Raw genomic sequence first — 14,513 nt, 5'->3', positions numbered from 1 at the left:
GGCCCACGGAAGAGGGTAGGAAGGGCGGCGAGGCGGTGCGCGCTCCACGGACTGGCGGGAGGGAGCCGGGGCGGAGGGGCGGCTCGCCGGCCAAGCAGAGCCCCCGAGTCCGGCTTGCAAAAGCGGAGGGGCCTGACGGACTGTGTTCCGACAGCAAGCGCGACTTAGCGTCTGGGAGGTCATAAGTTAACAGCTCTGCTCGGAAAGCGGGAAGGCTGGAGGACAAAGGGAGGGTGAGCTGCGGAGCCCCTGGACGACAGAGCTCAGTTTGGCGGGGAACAAAGGCGCTCGCCAGCGCCATCTCCCCCGCCCATCCCCCAGCCAAAATCCCAAAGGGAACCGGCTCCGGCCAGGGAAATTGCTCGCTCCGCGCGAACACCCAACTCTGTGCTTCTGCGGAGCCAAACCTCCGGCAGCGATCTGACTCCCTCCGGCTGCCACAGGGCCCCTCCTGAAGTGGATCACCTAAGGAGAAGCGAGCTAAGCCTGCCCCCCCTGCCGCCGTGCACCTTGCCTTCCCACCCCAGCTAATACGCCAGATCCCCAGCATCACAAGCCTGGCAGTGTGCAAGTAGCCCAGACGGGCCACGCCACCCCACAGTGAATCCCGCCCCTAGGAGAGGGGAAGAGAAGGCACACACCAGTCTGACTGTGGCCCCAGCGGTGGGCTGGGGGCAGACATCAGGTCGGACTGCGGCCCCGCCCACCAACTCCAGTTATACACCACAGCACAGGGGAAGTGCCCTGCAGGCCCTCAACACACCAGGGACTATCCAAAATGACCAAGCGGAAGAATTCCCCTCAGAAGAATCTCCAGGAAATAACAACAGCTAATGAGCTGATCAAAAAGGATTTAAATAATATAACAGAAAGTGAATTTAGAATAATAGTCATAAAATTAATCGCTGGGCTGGAAAACAGCATACAGGACAGCAGAGAATCTCTTGCTACAGACATCAGGGGGCTAATGAACAGTCACGAGGAGCTGAAAAACGCTTTAAAGGAAATGGAAAACAAAATGCAAACCACCACAGCTCGGATGGAAGAGGCAGAGGAGAGAATAGGTGAACTAGAAGATAAAGTTATGGAAAAAGAGGAAGCTGAGAAAAAGAGAGATAAAAAAAATCCAGGAGTATGAGGGGAAAATTAGAGAACTAAGTGATACACTAAAAAGAAATAATCTACGCATAATTGGTATCCCAGAGGAGGAAGAGAGAGGGAAAGGTGCTGAAGGGGTACTTGAAGAAATAATAGCTGAGAACTTCCCTGAACTGGGGAAGGAAAAAGGCATTGAAATCCAAGAGGCACAGAGAACTCCCTTCAGACGTAACTTGAATCGATCTTCTGCACGACATATCATAGTGAAACTGGCAAAATACAAAGATAAAGAGAAAATTCTGAAAGCAGCAAGGGGTAAACGTGCCCTCACATATAAAGGGAGACCTATAAGACTCGTGACTGATCTCTCTTTTGAAACTTGGCAGGCCAGAAAGAATTGGCACGAGATTTTCAGGGTGCTAGACAGCAAAAATATGCAGCCAAGAATCCTTTATCCAGCAAGTCTGTCATTTAGAATAGAAGGAGAGATAAAGGTCTTCCCAAACAAACAAAAACTGAAGGAATTTGTCACCACTAAACCAGCCCTACAAGAGATCCTAAGGGGGACCCTGTGAGACAAAGTACCAGAGACATCACTACAAGCATAAAACATACAGACATCACAATGACTCTAAACCCGTATCTTTCTATAATAACACTGAATGTAAATGGATTAAATGCGCCAACCAAAAGACATAGGGTATCAGAATGGATAAAAAAACAAGACCCATCTATTTGCTGTCTACAAGAGACTCATTTTAGACCTGAGGACACCTTTAGATTGAGAGTGAGGGGATGGAGAACTATTTATCATGCTACTGGAAGCCAGAAGAAAGCTGGAGTAGCCATACTTATATCAGACAAACTAGACTTTAAATTAAAGGCTGTAACAAGAGATGAAGAAGGACATTATATAATAGTTACAGGGTCTATCCATCAGGAAGAGCTAACAATTATAAATGTCTATGCGCCGAATACCGGAGCCCCCAAATATATAAAACAATTACTCATAAACAGAAGCAACCTTATTGATAAGAATGTGGTAATTGCTGGGGACTTTAACACCCCACTTACAGAAATGGATAGATCATCTAGACACACGGTCAATAAAGAAACAAGGGCCCTGAATGAGACACTGGATCAGATGGACTTGACAGATATATTTAGAACTCTGCATCCCAAAGCAACAGAATATACTTTCTTCTCGAGTGCACATGGAACATTCTCCAAGATAGATCATATACTGGGTCACAAAACAGCCCTTCATAAGTTTACAAGAATTGAAATTATACCATGCATACTTTCAGACCACAATGCTATGAAGCTTGAAGTCAACCACAGGAAAAAGTCTGGAAAACCTCCAAAAGCATGGAGGTTAAAGAACACCCTACTAACGAATGAGTGGGTCAACCAGGCAATTAGAGAAGAAATCAAAAAATATATGGAAACAAACGAAAATGAAAATACAACAATCCAAACGCTTTGGGACGCAGCGAAGGCAGTCCTGAGAGGAAAATACATTGCAATCCAGGCCTATCTCAAGAAACAAGAAAAATCCCAAATACAAAATCTAACAGCACACCTAAAGGAAATAGAAGCAGAACAGCAAAGGCAGCCTAAACCCAGCAGAAGAAGAGAAATAATAAAGATCAGAGCAGAAATAAACAATATAGAATCTAAAAAAACTGTAGAGCAGATCAACGAAACCAAGAGTTGGTTTTTTGAAAAAATAAACAAAATTGACAAACCTCTAGCCAGGCTTCTCAAAAAGAAAAGGGAGATGACCCAAATAGATAAAATCATGAATGAAAATGGAATTATTACAACCAATCCCTCAGAGATACAAACAATTATCAGGGAATACTATGAAAAATTATATGCCAACAAATTGGACAACCTGGAAGAAATGGACAAATTCCTGAACACCCACACTCTTCCAAAACTCAATCAGGAGGAAATAGAAAGCTTGAACAGACCCATAACCAGCGAAGAAATTGAATCGGTTATCAAAAATCTCCCAACAAATAAGAGTCCAGGACCAGATGGCTTCCCAGGGGAGTTCTACCAGACGTTTAAAGCAGAGATAATACCTATCCTTCTCAAGCTATTCCAAGAAATAGAAAGGGAAGGAAAACTTCCAGACTCATTCTATGAAGCCAGTATTACTTTGATTCCTAAACCAGACAGAGACCCAGTAAAAAAAGAGAACTACAGGCCAATATCCCTGATGAATATGGATGCCAAAATTCTCAATAAGATACTAGCAAATCGAATTCAACAGCATATAAAAAGCATTGTTCACCATGATCAAGTGGGATTCATTCCTGGGATGCAGGGCTGGTTCAACATTCGCAAATCAATCAACGTGATACATCACATTAACAAAAAAAAAGAGAAGAACCATATGATCCTGTCAATCGATGCAGAAAAGGCCTTTGACAAAATCCAGCACCCTTTCTTAATAAAAACCCTGGAGAAAGTCGGGATAGAAGGAACATACTTAAAGATCATAAAAGCCATTTATGAAAAGCCCACAGCTAACATCATCCTCAACGGGGAAAAACTGAGAGCTTTTTCCCTGAGATCAGGAACACGACAGGGATGCCCACTCTCACCGTTGTTGTTTAACATAGTGCTGGAAGTGCTAGCATCAGCAATCAGACAACAAAAGGAAATCAAAGGCATCAAAATTGGCAAAGATGAAGTCAAGCTTTCGCTTTTTGCAGATGACATGATATTATACATGGAAAATCCGATAGACTCCACCAAAAGTCTGCTAGAACTGATACATGAATTCAGCAAAGTTGCAGGATACAAAATCAATGTACAGAAATCAGTTGCATTCTTATACACTAACAATGAAGCAACAGAAAGACAAATAAAGAAACTGATCCCATTCACAATTGCACCAAGAAGCCTAAAATACCTAGGAATAAATCTAACCAAAGATGTAAAGGATCTGTATGCTGAAAACTATAGAAAGCTTATGAAGGTAATTGAAGAAGATTTAAAGAAATGGAAAGACATTCCCTGCTCATGGATTGGAAAAATAAATATTGTCAAAATGTCAATACTACCCAAAGCTATCTACACATTCAATGCAATCCCAATCAAAATTGCACCAGCATTCTTCTCGAAACTAGAACAAGCAATCCTAAAATTCATATGGAACCACAAAAGGCCCCGAATAGCCAAAGGAATTTTGAAGAAGAAGACCAAAGCAGGAGGCATCACAATCCCAGACTTCAGCCTCTACTACAAAGCTGTCATCATCAAGACAGCATGGTATTGGCATAAAAACAGACACATGGACCAATGGAATAGAATAGAAACCCCAGAACTAGACCCACAAACATATGGCCAACTCATCTTTGACAAAGCAGGAAAGAACATCCAATGGAAAAAAGACAGCCTCTTTAACAAATGGTGTTGGGAGAACTGGACAGCAACATGCAGAAGGTTGAAACTAGACCACTTTCTCACACCATTTACAAAAATAAACTCAAAATGGATAAAGGACCTAAATGTGAGACAGGAAACCATCAGAACCTTAGAGGAGAAAGCAGGAAAAGACCTCTCTGACCTCAGCCGTAGCAATCTCTTACTCGACACATCCCCAAAGGCAAGGGAATTAAAAGCAAAAGTGAATTACTGGGACCTTATGAAGATAAAAAGCTTCTGCACAGCAAAGGAAACAACCAACAAAACTAAAAGGCAACCAACGGAATGGGAAAAGATATTTGCAAATGACATATCGGACAAAGGGCTAGTATCTAAAATCTATAAAGAGCTCACCAAACTCCACACCCGAAAAACAAATAACCCAGTGAAGAAATGGGCAGAAAACATGAATAGACACTTCTCTAAAGAAGACATCCAGATGGCCAACAGGCACATGAAAAGATGTTCAGCGTCGCTCCTTATCAGGGAAATACAAATCAAAACCACACTCAGGTATCACCTCACGCCAGTCAGAGTGGCCAAAATGAACAAATCAGGAGACTATAGATGCTGGAGAGGATGTGGAGAAACGGGAACCCTCTTGCACTGTTGGTGGGAATGCAAATTGGTGCAGCCGCTCTGGAAAGCAGTGTGGAGGTTCCTCAGAAAATTAAAAATAGACCTACCCTATGACCCAGCAATAGCACTGCTAGGAATCTACCCAAGGGATACAGGAGTACTGATGCATAGGGGCACTTGTACCCCAATGTTCATAGCAGCACTCTCAACAATAGCCAAATTATGGAAAGAGCCTAAATGTCCATCAACTGATGAATGGATAAAGAAATTGTGGTTTATATACACAATGGAATACTACGTGGCAATGAGAAAAAATGAAATATGGCCTTTTGTAGCAACGTGGATGGAACTGGAGAGTGTGATGCTAAGTGAAATAAGCCATACAGAGAAAGACAGATACCATATGGTTTCACTCTTATGTGGATCCTGAGAAACTTAACAGGAACCCATGGGGGAGGGGAAGGAAAAAAAAAAAAAAGGACGTTAGAGTGGGAGAGAGCCAAAGCATAAGAGACTGTTAAAAACTGAGAACAAACTGAGGGTTGATGGGGGGTGGGAGGGAGGGGCGGGTGGGTGATGGGTATTGAGGAGGGCACCGTTTGGGATGAGCACTGGGTGTTGTATGGAAACCAATTTGTCAATAAACTTCATATAAAAAAAAAAAAAAAAAAAAAAAAAAAGAGCTCCTTATTCAGAGGGCTGAGCTTTAAGCTTCTTTTCTAGTATTGGTGATGGCCATGCCACTTCCTCCCCCTTCTTGAATTGTATCCCCTTGTGGTCCCCACTCTGGAGGATGTCAGGCAGCTGCCTGGGATGTGTGCAAGAGTCTGTGATCATGACAGGGGTTTTCTGTGCATAATAACCAGTGCCTGTAAGGATGTACCTTAGCTTTGTCCTCTGTGACCCTCCTGAGAAACTTGGCCCTGCTTCCTAATCATAGCACCCATTAAAGAATAAATCTTTAAATCCTATAATAAATAATGAAAAGAAAGTTTAGAAAAAAGAAGAAAAAGCAACCATGTAAAATCCCAGCCGTCTAATAGCAACAATGATCATCATTTCACTATACTCCTTCCTGCTTGTTTTAATGTGATATTTAGAAAACATTTATAATCATAGTGTGTACATATGCATTTGCCGTGATTAAGACCTTGAGCATCCTTGTTTCTGATCAAGATTCCTGTACTCCTCTAGCAGGAGTGACAGGTGGTACCTCAGGCAGGCAGACAGGCAGGGGTGGAATCTTGACTGTGTAGAAAGCACTTAACATCTTTTCTATGAATCTGAAAATCTTCCAGCAGTGATGTCCTGGATGGATGCTTTAAGGGTTTCTCACTACAGTAGTCAGTTCATCTTGAGCACTTCTACCTCACAGAGGTCTGCAAAGAGAAGTGAATTGGAGGTTAAATTTTCAAAGACCATAACACATTCGATAGCTTGTTTTCTCAATGAGAGCAGTCACCACCACCTTCATTATCATCTCACAGTTGTGGAGAGCTTTATGTTTCAAAGTGCTTCCCCATCAGTCCTTGTGGCAACCCTGTAAGATGCTCATCATTATTTTCAGGTGCACTTTGCAAATGAGGTGTCAGAGAAGTCAAAAAGTCTTGCCCAAGGTTACACATGTTAGCTACATCCAAACTCCATACCCTTCACCTAACTAGTGACTGCATTTCTCCGGGCACCATATTTCTGCCTGTTTCATCCAGCACTCAGATGGAATTCTTTTTTCTGTGCAGCATGCTTTCCAGCTGGTTTTCTTAACTGCCCTCCTCTTCCTCCCTACAGGGGGCCGTGATAAGCGAGGTGGACCCATTCTGACCTTCCCTGCTCGCAGCAATCATGACAGAATAAGACAGGAAGACCTGCGGAAACTCGTGACCTATTTGGCCAGCGTGCCAAGGTAAGGTGAAGGGGAATATCCTGCCGGGGAGTGGGGAGCTGGGCTCGTGTGAGTGAGCTGGAATGAGCCTCCATCCCAGCCCGGGCAGTTGTTTCTGCCCCTGGAGTGGATTCTAATTATTCCTGGAACAATGTCACCCATTGTTCACCTTGTTCTCATCATTCCCATTGTTACTGCTGGGATCCATATGAATGGAGTAGGAGCCCTGGGCAGAGGTGAGGACCAGGACAGGCCCTGGAGTGGAGACTCTGTGGCCTGGGGAAGAGGGTGGGAAGCTGCTGTTTTCCTTAGGGAAGTAGGAAGTTAGCTGAGTCCACCTTGGCTTGTGCAATGGATTGTTTTCAAAACTTACGGCTTGTGAATATGGTTTATGGCTTTTGGAGTTTGGGACAAATAACCCCACTTGAATCATACTGTTAGACTCAGCCCTCAGTCCAATCTAAATCACACATTTTCAGCAGGGTTAATATTGTCACTAAGGAGGATGAAAATTGGTTCTTGGTGTGGGGGTAGCAAAAACCTGTCCTTTTATGTATTAAGCACAGGTATATATACGGTACCTAAAAAGGTATACAATATATTCACGGCATTAAATTTTCATTGACTGTGACAATTGAGGAAGGAAGCATAGAAAAGTTCTTTTGGGGCAGGGAACGATGATCATTTTAACAGGTTGAGAAACATTGGTTTCCAAGTGTTTCCTGGTGGTGCTGGCCATGGAGGTGGTGGAGAGAGACGTGTTGAGGCCATGGTCTGTATCTTTTAAGAAGGGAGAATAAAGGCCTTTGTAGACTCAGAGAATCACAGAATGTGAATGCTGGAAGAGCCCTGAGAAGCTGTCTAGGCAACTACATGTTGTGCTCTGCTTAGGAATTAGGGTCAGTAGGGATGAGAGCTGCTCACCGGGCATCAGTGTCAGTGGCTGGCCTAGAACTCTGCCTTCCTGACTCCTGATCCAGGGCTCTCCTGTCCTTGCACTTGGCCAGAGAGATTTCTGTTCTCTGCCACTTAATGGAGCTGGAGCCTGTCAAGTGTTTCTTGTGGCAAATGAGAAGTGGTACTTTGGGCCTTCAAAATCTTCTTGTCTCTGTGCATTTTATAGGAGAATTAGTAAATTATAGACAGGAGCTCCATATTCAGCTCCGCCTCTGCTAGGAGACCTTGGATAATTGTTGCAAGCGCTGATTAGTTCTTGAAGCAGGTGTCAAATGAGGCAAGCGCTAGATCTCAAAGTGCTATGAGGGAGACAAATGTAAAGGGATTGGTGGATGGTGATGGGCAGGTGGTAAAGGAGTTTTAAGAGCAGCCATCAAGTGCTTGGGAGGATATTGAATAGAATGGGGAGCCCTGAAGAGCCCCAGGCAGAAGGCTGTGAACAAATAGATGTTGAATAGTGTCTATTTTTTTTCTTTATGATATCCGCTGGAGACCGGAAAAAAAGATAAAAGGTCTTAAGTTCCAACAAAAGGGACTTGGGTTCTATGCAAAGAAGAACTTCTAAACTTGGAGTGCAAGAGTCTTTGGATGAGGAATAGAATAGAATACTTTTTTTTTTCTTGGAGGTCTTTGGAGAGAAGAAATATTCCCATCTGTCTCAGAGGCAAGAAGATGGACTAAATAACCCATGATTGATGTAGGTAATTTAGCAATTTAGTCATCTAGGGGCTAAGCAGTTTTAAAAGCACCTTTCCCAAGTATACTACTATCAGGCATAAAACCAGGCATTTTCTAAAGCAATTTACAAGAAAAGTTTTCACGGAGACCCATGATGAAGTCTTAGTTCTTTCAGAGCCAGAAGAAATTGAGGTCCCAGGAGATACGAAAGGTATATTTTTTTCCTTTCTGGTATGTTTATCACATCCCTGCAGCTAATGTACACTTACCTTCTACAGAATAGAAGGTAAAAGAGTTTGAAGAACACTTTTCTTCATTCTGATTTGTTAAGCAAAGATAGGACAGAATAGATTGGAAGCAGTTAAAAGGAAAGATTTCTGCTGGGTGAAGGGGAATGAAACCCAAGAGGGGCGAAAGGAAGGTCACAGATAAGGAGAAACAATACATTATCATTGGAGGAGTATACTAGATGGTAGCTCTTTGCCTCTCAGAGGGTGGTCTCAGGCATTGCCCCTGAGAACAGAAGAGGTTCTTCACAGGTTCTGGCAGGTGGGGGGCAGGACTCCTGTTGCTGCCTTCAGTGGGAAGGATTTTCCTTGGAGTTCTGCCACCTCTGTCCCAAGGGCTCTTGTTCAGGAGGAGTGTGAGTACCTGGCAGGCTGCAGAGTTTACCAACTAGTCATGCCACTCATGTCCCCAAGTTCACATATGACTACTGTTGGAAGCAAAACCTGGAACAGAATTGTTCTAAAGACACTGAAGTCTAGGGAGGGAAACTGAAGAACTTAGTGGGTCAGATAATATTTGCCACTCTTCTGCTAACCACAGGTTTGGGAAAGAAGGGAAACTGTGAAAATGAATAGTTAGACGAGGTCAATGATACTGATGAGAAGAAATGATCTATTCTGGGTCATGGCCCAGGAAGCTAAAAGACAGGCTCCTTTTGGGGTGGAGTGTGCTCTACAGACTGGTGTAATCATCTGTAGGGTGACATTTGACATTTATTTATTCATGCATTCATTCATTCTTTATTTATTTAACAAATATTTAGAGCCTCTGTATGCTAGGCTGACTGAGTGTTCATGGTGAGCAGGAAAAGATATTTTGATAAAGTTAGGTAAAACCTGGATATTTCCCTACCTTGTACAAACCAGTAAGAATAAAGGGCAGTGCAATATATGACTGTGCTGGTAGCATAAGAGATGAGCTGGCTAAAAGAAGGCAGGCAAATAAGGACCAGTAAGTGATGAAAGAAGATCCTGAAATCTAAGGAATGAGTCATCTTGATGGCCATTTCTGGCACTATTCTAGAAAAGATGATTAAACAGATGGTTGTGGTAATTTATAAATGAATGGGAAGAAATAGTCCCACCATCCTCTGTGAAGGCCAGGCCACATCTGGACCACTGCATTCAACTCTGCAACACTGAACTCTGCCAGTCCATTTTTAAATTTTTTAAAAAATTTTTTAAATGTTTATTTTATTTTTGAGACAGAGAGAGACAGAGCATGAACGGGGGAGGGTCAGAGAGAGAGGGAGACACAGAATCCAAAGCAGGCTCCAGGGTCCAGGCTGTCAGCACAGAGCCCAACGCAGGGCTCGAACTCACAGACCGCGAGATCATGACCTGAGCCCAAGTCGGATGCTTAACCGACTGAGCCACCCAGGCGCCCCTTTAAAATTTTTTTAAAATGTTTATTTATTTTTGAGAGAGAGAGGGAGGGAGGGAGAGAGGGAGGGAGGGAGAGAGAGAGAGAGGGAGGGAGGGAGAGGGAGGGAGGGAGAGAGAGAGAGGGAGGGAGGGAGAGGGAGGGAGGAAGGGAGAGGGAGAGAGAGAATGAGTGGGGGAGGGGCAGAGAAACAGGGAGACACAGAATCTAAAGCAGGTTCCAGGCTGTGACCTGGCAGCACGAGCCAGCACGGGGCTCGAACTCATGAGTTGTAAGATCATGACCTAAGCTGAAGTCGGACACTTAACTGGTTGAGCCACCCAGGTGCACCTCTGCCAGTTCGTTTTAAGAATGCTGTTGACCCCTGGGGCGCCTGGGTGGCGCAGTCGGTTAAGCGTCCGACTTCAGCCAGGTCACGATCTCGCGGTCCGTGAGTTCGAGCCCCGCGTCAGGCTCTGGGCTGATGGCTCGGAGCCTGGAGCCTGTTTCCGATTCTGTGTCTCCCTCTCTCTCTGCCCCTCCCCCGTTCATGCTCTGTCTCTCTCTGTCCCAAAAATAAATAAACGTTGAAAAAAAAAAATTTAAAAAAAAAAAAAAAAAAAAAAGAATGCTGTTGACCCCTTAGAGTATTGTCAGGGGAGCAGCGTATTGAAGAATCCACAAACTGGGTGTCTCTGTAGTTGAAGGATTGAAGGATGTTTTCTGGCAGGAATGAAAATGGAAGAACAGTGATTCCTGACTTCAGGTGTCAGGAGAGCTGTCCCAAAGAGGAGGGAGCAGGCATGGTCCCTGCTGCATCAAAGGGTAGAAGTGAAGAAAGAACCTGCCCACCTGGGAGCTGTCCAGCAGTAATGCTGCTGCCCCTGGAGAAAGTGGGTGGGCTTTCTGTCAGCTGGAGACTGGGTGACCTTCTGTTAGGGATACTGTAGGAAGAATTCCTCCATTGGGCTGGAGGCTGGATTAGATCATTTCTAAGATTTCTTGCCCCGAATTTTGTGTTTCTATGATATTGGGGGAAAAATGCATCATAAAATCTAGGACCTCAAGACAGAGTACTATTACCCCCACTAACATACACGTCATTTCTCAGGCTCACTAAATAAGTTAGGGCCTGGGATTTCACTTCAGATGATGTCTACATCTGAAATCCTGAGAGAACTGCTTTCTAGTTCCTTTGGACTCTGTGAGAATTTGGGGGCATCACGTGGGACCAAGGATCATCCTGGAGTGTGACAGTTTGGAACAGTCCTGCTTACTCTTTTGGGATCCATCTTGGCAGGAATTAAGTTTTTTCCAACTTCCCTTTTGTGCCTCTGATGGCTTTGAGCACCCATCTCCAGGATCTTCTCCATGCTTTCTGTCATCTTGTTTTGAGGAATCACAGACTAGCAGTGTGGGAAGGGGCCTGAAAAGTCTTCTGGTTCAACTTGCTAATAAGTCCACTTACTGAATTCAACAATGTTTACTGAGTGCCTACTATGAGCCAGGGCCTGGATAGGCATCTTGGTGGGCTCTCGTGTTATCTTTTCTGACTGTCATCCATGCTATACTTAGCTAGCTTTTTTATCCTGCTCTGCTATCTGTTTGCAGCTACTTGTACATGAAAGGAACAGAAGGCAAATACTCAGATACAATCAACTGATGGAATTTTCCTAGAAATTGAGGGACAGGATAGAAAATGTAGCCTGAGAGTAAATAATTGCCCAGGCAGAGCTCACAGTGTGGATAATCTACTCACCGTGATTATTGAGAGTTGAACAAATGCTTGAAATAGGAAATTCTAAGTATCTAGTAAAAAAAAAAAACCTGGATTATTTTATTGCATTGAATTTCTCCTCTTCATCGTCCTTGTTATCCTGCTTTGTCATGACCATCTTTCTGCTACTTCTAAGGGCACTGATTGTTAGCCCCTTGATGTGTCTGCCACTTAATTCTGCTCTTAGCAGGGCAGCTGAGATGTTAAGTGTTCTGGCAAGAATTGCAGCTATCATACTGGTGAGGAGAGATGACAAGAAATTAAGATGGGATATTCTGTAATGCCAATCAAACCAAAGTGCCAATATTCACAGCTTATTATTTGATAACACTTGCTCTTGTTCTACTGACTTCAGCAAGAGATAAATTGGGCTTATAGCCAGCACTGTCTTTGTACAGCATCACCAGAAAATAGAAATATGCAGAATGAGCCAGAAAGACAGTTAAAAGATGAGGAGGTAAAAACTGCAAGGGTTTCCTCCCACTATATTCAGCCTGAGAGAGCCCAAGCTATCCAAACTATAATCACTGAGTGCGTCTTATTGCAAGGGCCTGTTGAGATGTGTTGTTGGCATTCTGTCCTTTGTTCTGAGATTATCAATTAAAGGAGGAGGTAGGGAGTAGTGACGGGAGGTCCAGAAAATAGGACCAATGAGAGCATTGTCCAAAACTTATGCCTTTTCACACTCATTTTAAATTTATTTTGTTGCTTATGTATAGAGGGCTTATAATTTTTATTACAGTTCCCAGATTCTACACAAATTGAGCAATAACAGTTAAGTGTCCCTATTGTTAAGCTGTGTGTAACACAAGTCCTGAAGAGCAAATAGTGTTCTACTCTGCTGCTAAGGAGTGTAAAATCACAACAGTAACTACCCTCATTAGTGATCACTCTCCTTGGAGCTGTGCAGACCTTCCAACAAAGGGAGGAGAAGCGTCCTAGGATGGCAGAAGATACTGAGGTTCAGATCCCAGCTCTATCACTACTCAGTAAGGAAGCTAAGGGCCACTCAACCTGGGTAATCTGAGAAGAGATTAAGGAAGGTACAATTTATAGTCATGCAGGCAGGGCACAGGGAAACCAGCAAGGTTTGGATTCCCAAGTTATACCAGGGCTAGAAACAATAGGGAGGGGAGATGTTACTACTTCTAGCCCTGAAGGGCAAGATGATCAACAGTTCTTAGAATCTGGAGAGAGACGGCTGTGTGAGAGGGCCACCTGACAGGAGCTGTGGCTATGGGTGATTCCATGATGGGGGGCAAGGGGAATCCAGACTCTTAACTTCACTGTCCTTTCATTCTCTGACCTCCTGTCATCATTTGTCATTGACTGAATGCAACCAAAGCCAGGTAAGCCCATTGATGCAGTCCATGTGGGTCAGCCTCCTAGGGCGTCAGCTTGAGGGGAGAGGATGGAGAATGGATTTGGAGGGGCAAATGGAAGGTATTTGGCATGGGGTGAGACCTGGGGCATATTATTATTTCTGAGTCTAATGTTCTGATTTTTAATTTAGGAAAAGAATGCCCATCCCACAAGTGTGTGGTGAAGAATTATCTAGCAATCTCTCTGTAGCACCCAGGTGCTCAGTACTTCTTAGTCTGTCTCCTAAAGTATAATAATAATTATTATTATACTTTATATATATATATATAATTATATATATAATAATTATTATTATTCTGTATATACACATGCACATATAGTAATATTTGTTACCTATTAAGGAATAGATATAATGTATATGTAAGTTATGAAGCATAATAATAAAATGAACATCTGAGAGCCCACCCCTCAACTTTAAAAGTACAATGTCACCTGTAGTGACATTTGAGGCTACCTGTGGCTACCTGAAGCTACCTGTGGCTCCTCCCCACCATGAACCCCCCTTTCCCCGCCCCCCCCCCCCCAGAAACAACCATTACTCTGAGTTTTGTGTTTATCCTCTTGCTTTTTTGGTATAGTTTACCACATGTTTTCATAAACAATATGTTGTTTAGTTTTGCTTGTTTTTTTTTAGATTTATTTTTACATTTATTCATTTTTGAGAGAGAGAGAGAGGGCAAGAGAGAGAGAGTGTGTGAGCAGGGGAAGAACAGAGAGAGAGGGAGACACAGAATCCAAAGCAGGCTCCAGGCTCTAAGCTGTCAGCACAGAGCCTGATGTGGGGCTTGAACCCACAAACTGGGAGATCATGATCTGAGCTGAAGTTGTACACTTAAGCAACTGAACCACTCAGGCGCCCCTAGTTTTGTTTGTTTTTGAGTTTTATACAAAGGGTATCATACCATATGTAGTTTTCTTTGACTAGCTTTTTTAACTACTGTGGTATTCAACAACATGGATGAATTTTCAGATGTGATTTTAAGGGGGAAAAGACAATGTGTTCAACCCCTGGAATTGATCTATTAAGTAATAAATAAATGCTAGCAATTATTATTTTTAACCTACATT

General features: G+C 43.4%; 1 protein-coding gene across 6 annotated transcripts in view; it reads left to right on the top strand.

Annotated features, from left to right (window-relative positions):
* KALRN (kalirin RhoGEF kinase) overlaps positions 1 to 14,513 on the top strand; it is a 670,515-nt gene that overhangs the window by 199,195 nt on the left and 456,807 nt on the right. For all 6 annotated transcript variants that reach the window (XM_047099540.1, XM_047099539.1, XM_047099545.1 and 3 more), the window contains exon 3: positions 6,907 to 7,021. In XM_047099540.1, the coding sequence (XP_046955496.1) occupies positions 6,907 to 7,021 (115 nt within the window). The remainder of the gene's footprint in view (positions 1 to 6,906; positions 7,022 to 14,513) is intronic.

Source organism: Lynx rufus, unplaced genomic scaffold (assembly GCF_022079265.1).
Source record: "Lynx rufus isolate CCGP_SWC_20201006 ecotype Redwood Valley unplaced genomic scaffold, mLynRuf1.p SCAF_5, whole genome shotgun sequence".
NCBI lineage: Eukaryota > Metazoa > Chordata > Mammalia > Carnivora > Felidae > Lynx > Lynx rufus.
This window is presented reverse-complemented; position numbering and strand designations above follow the sequence as displayed.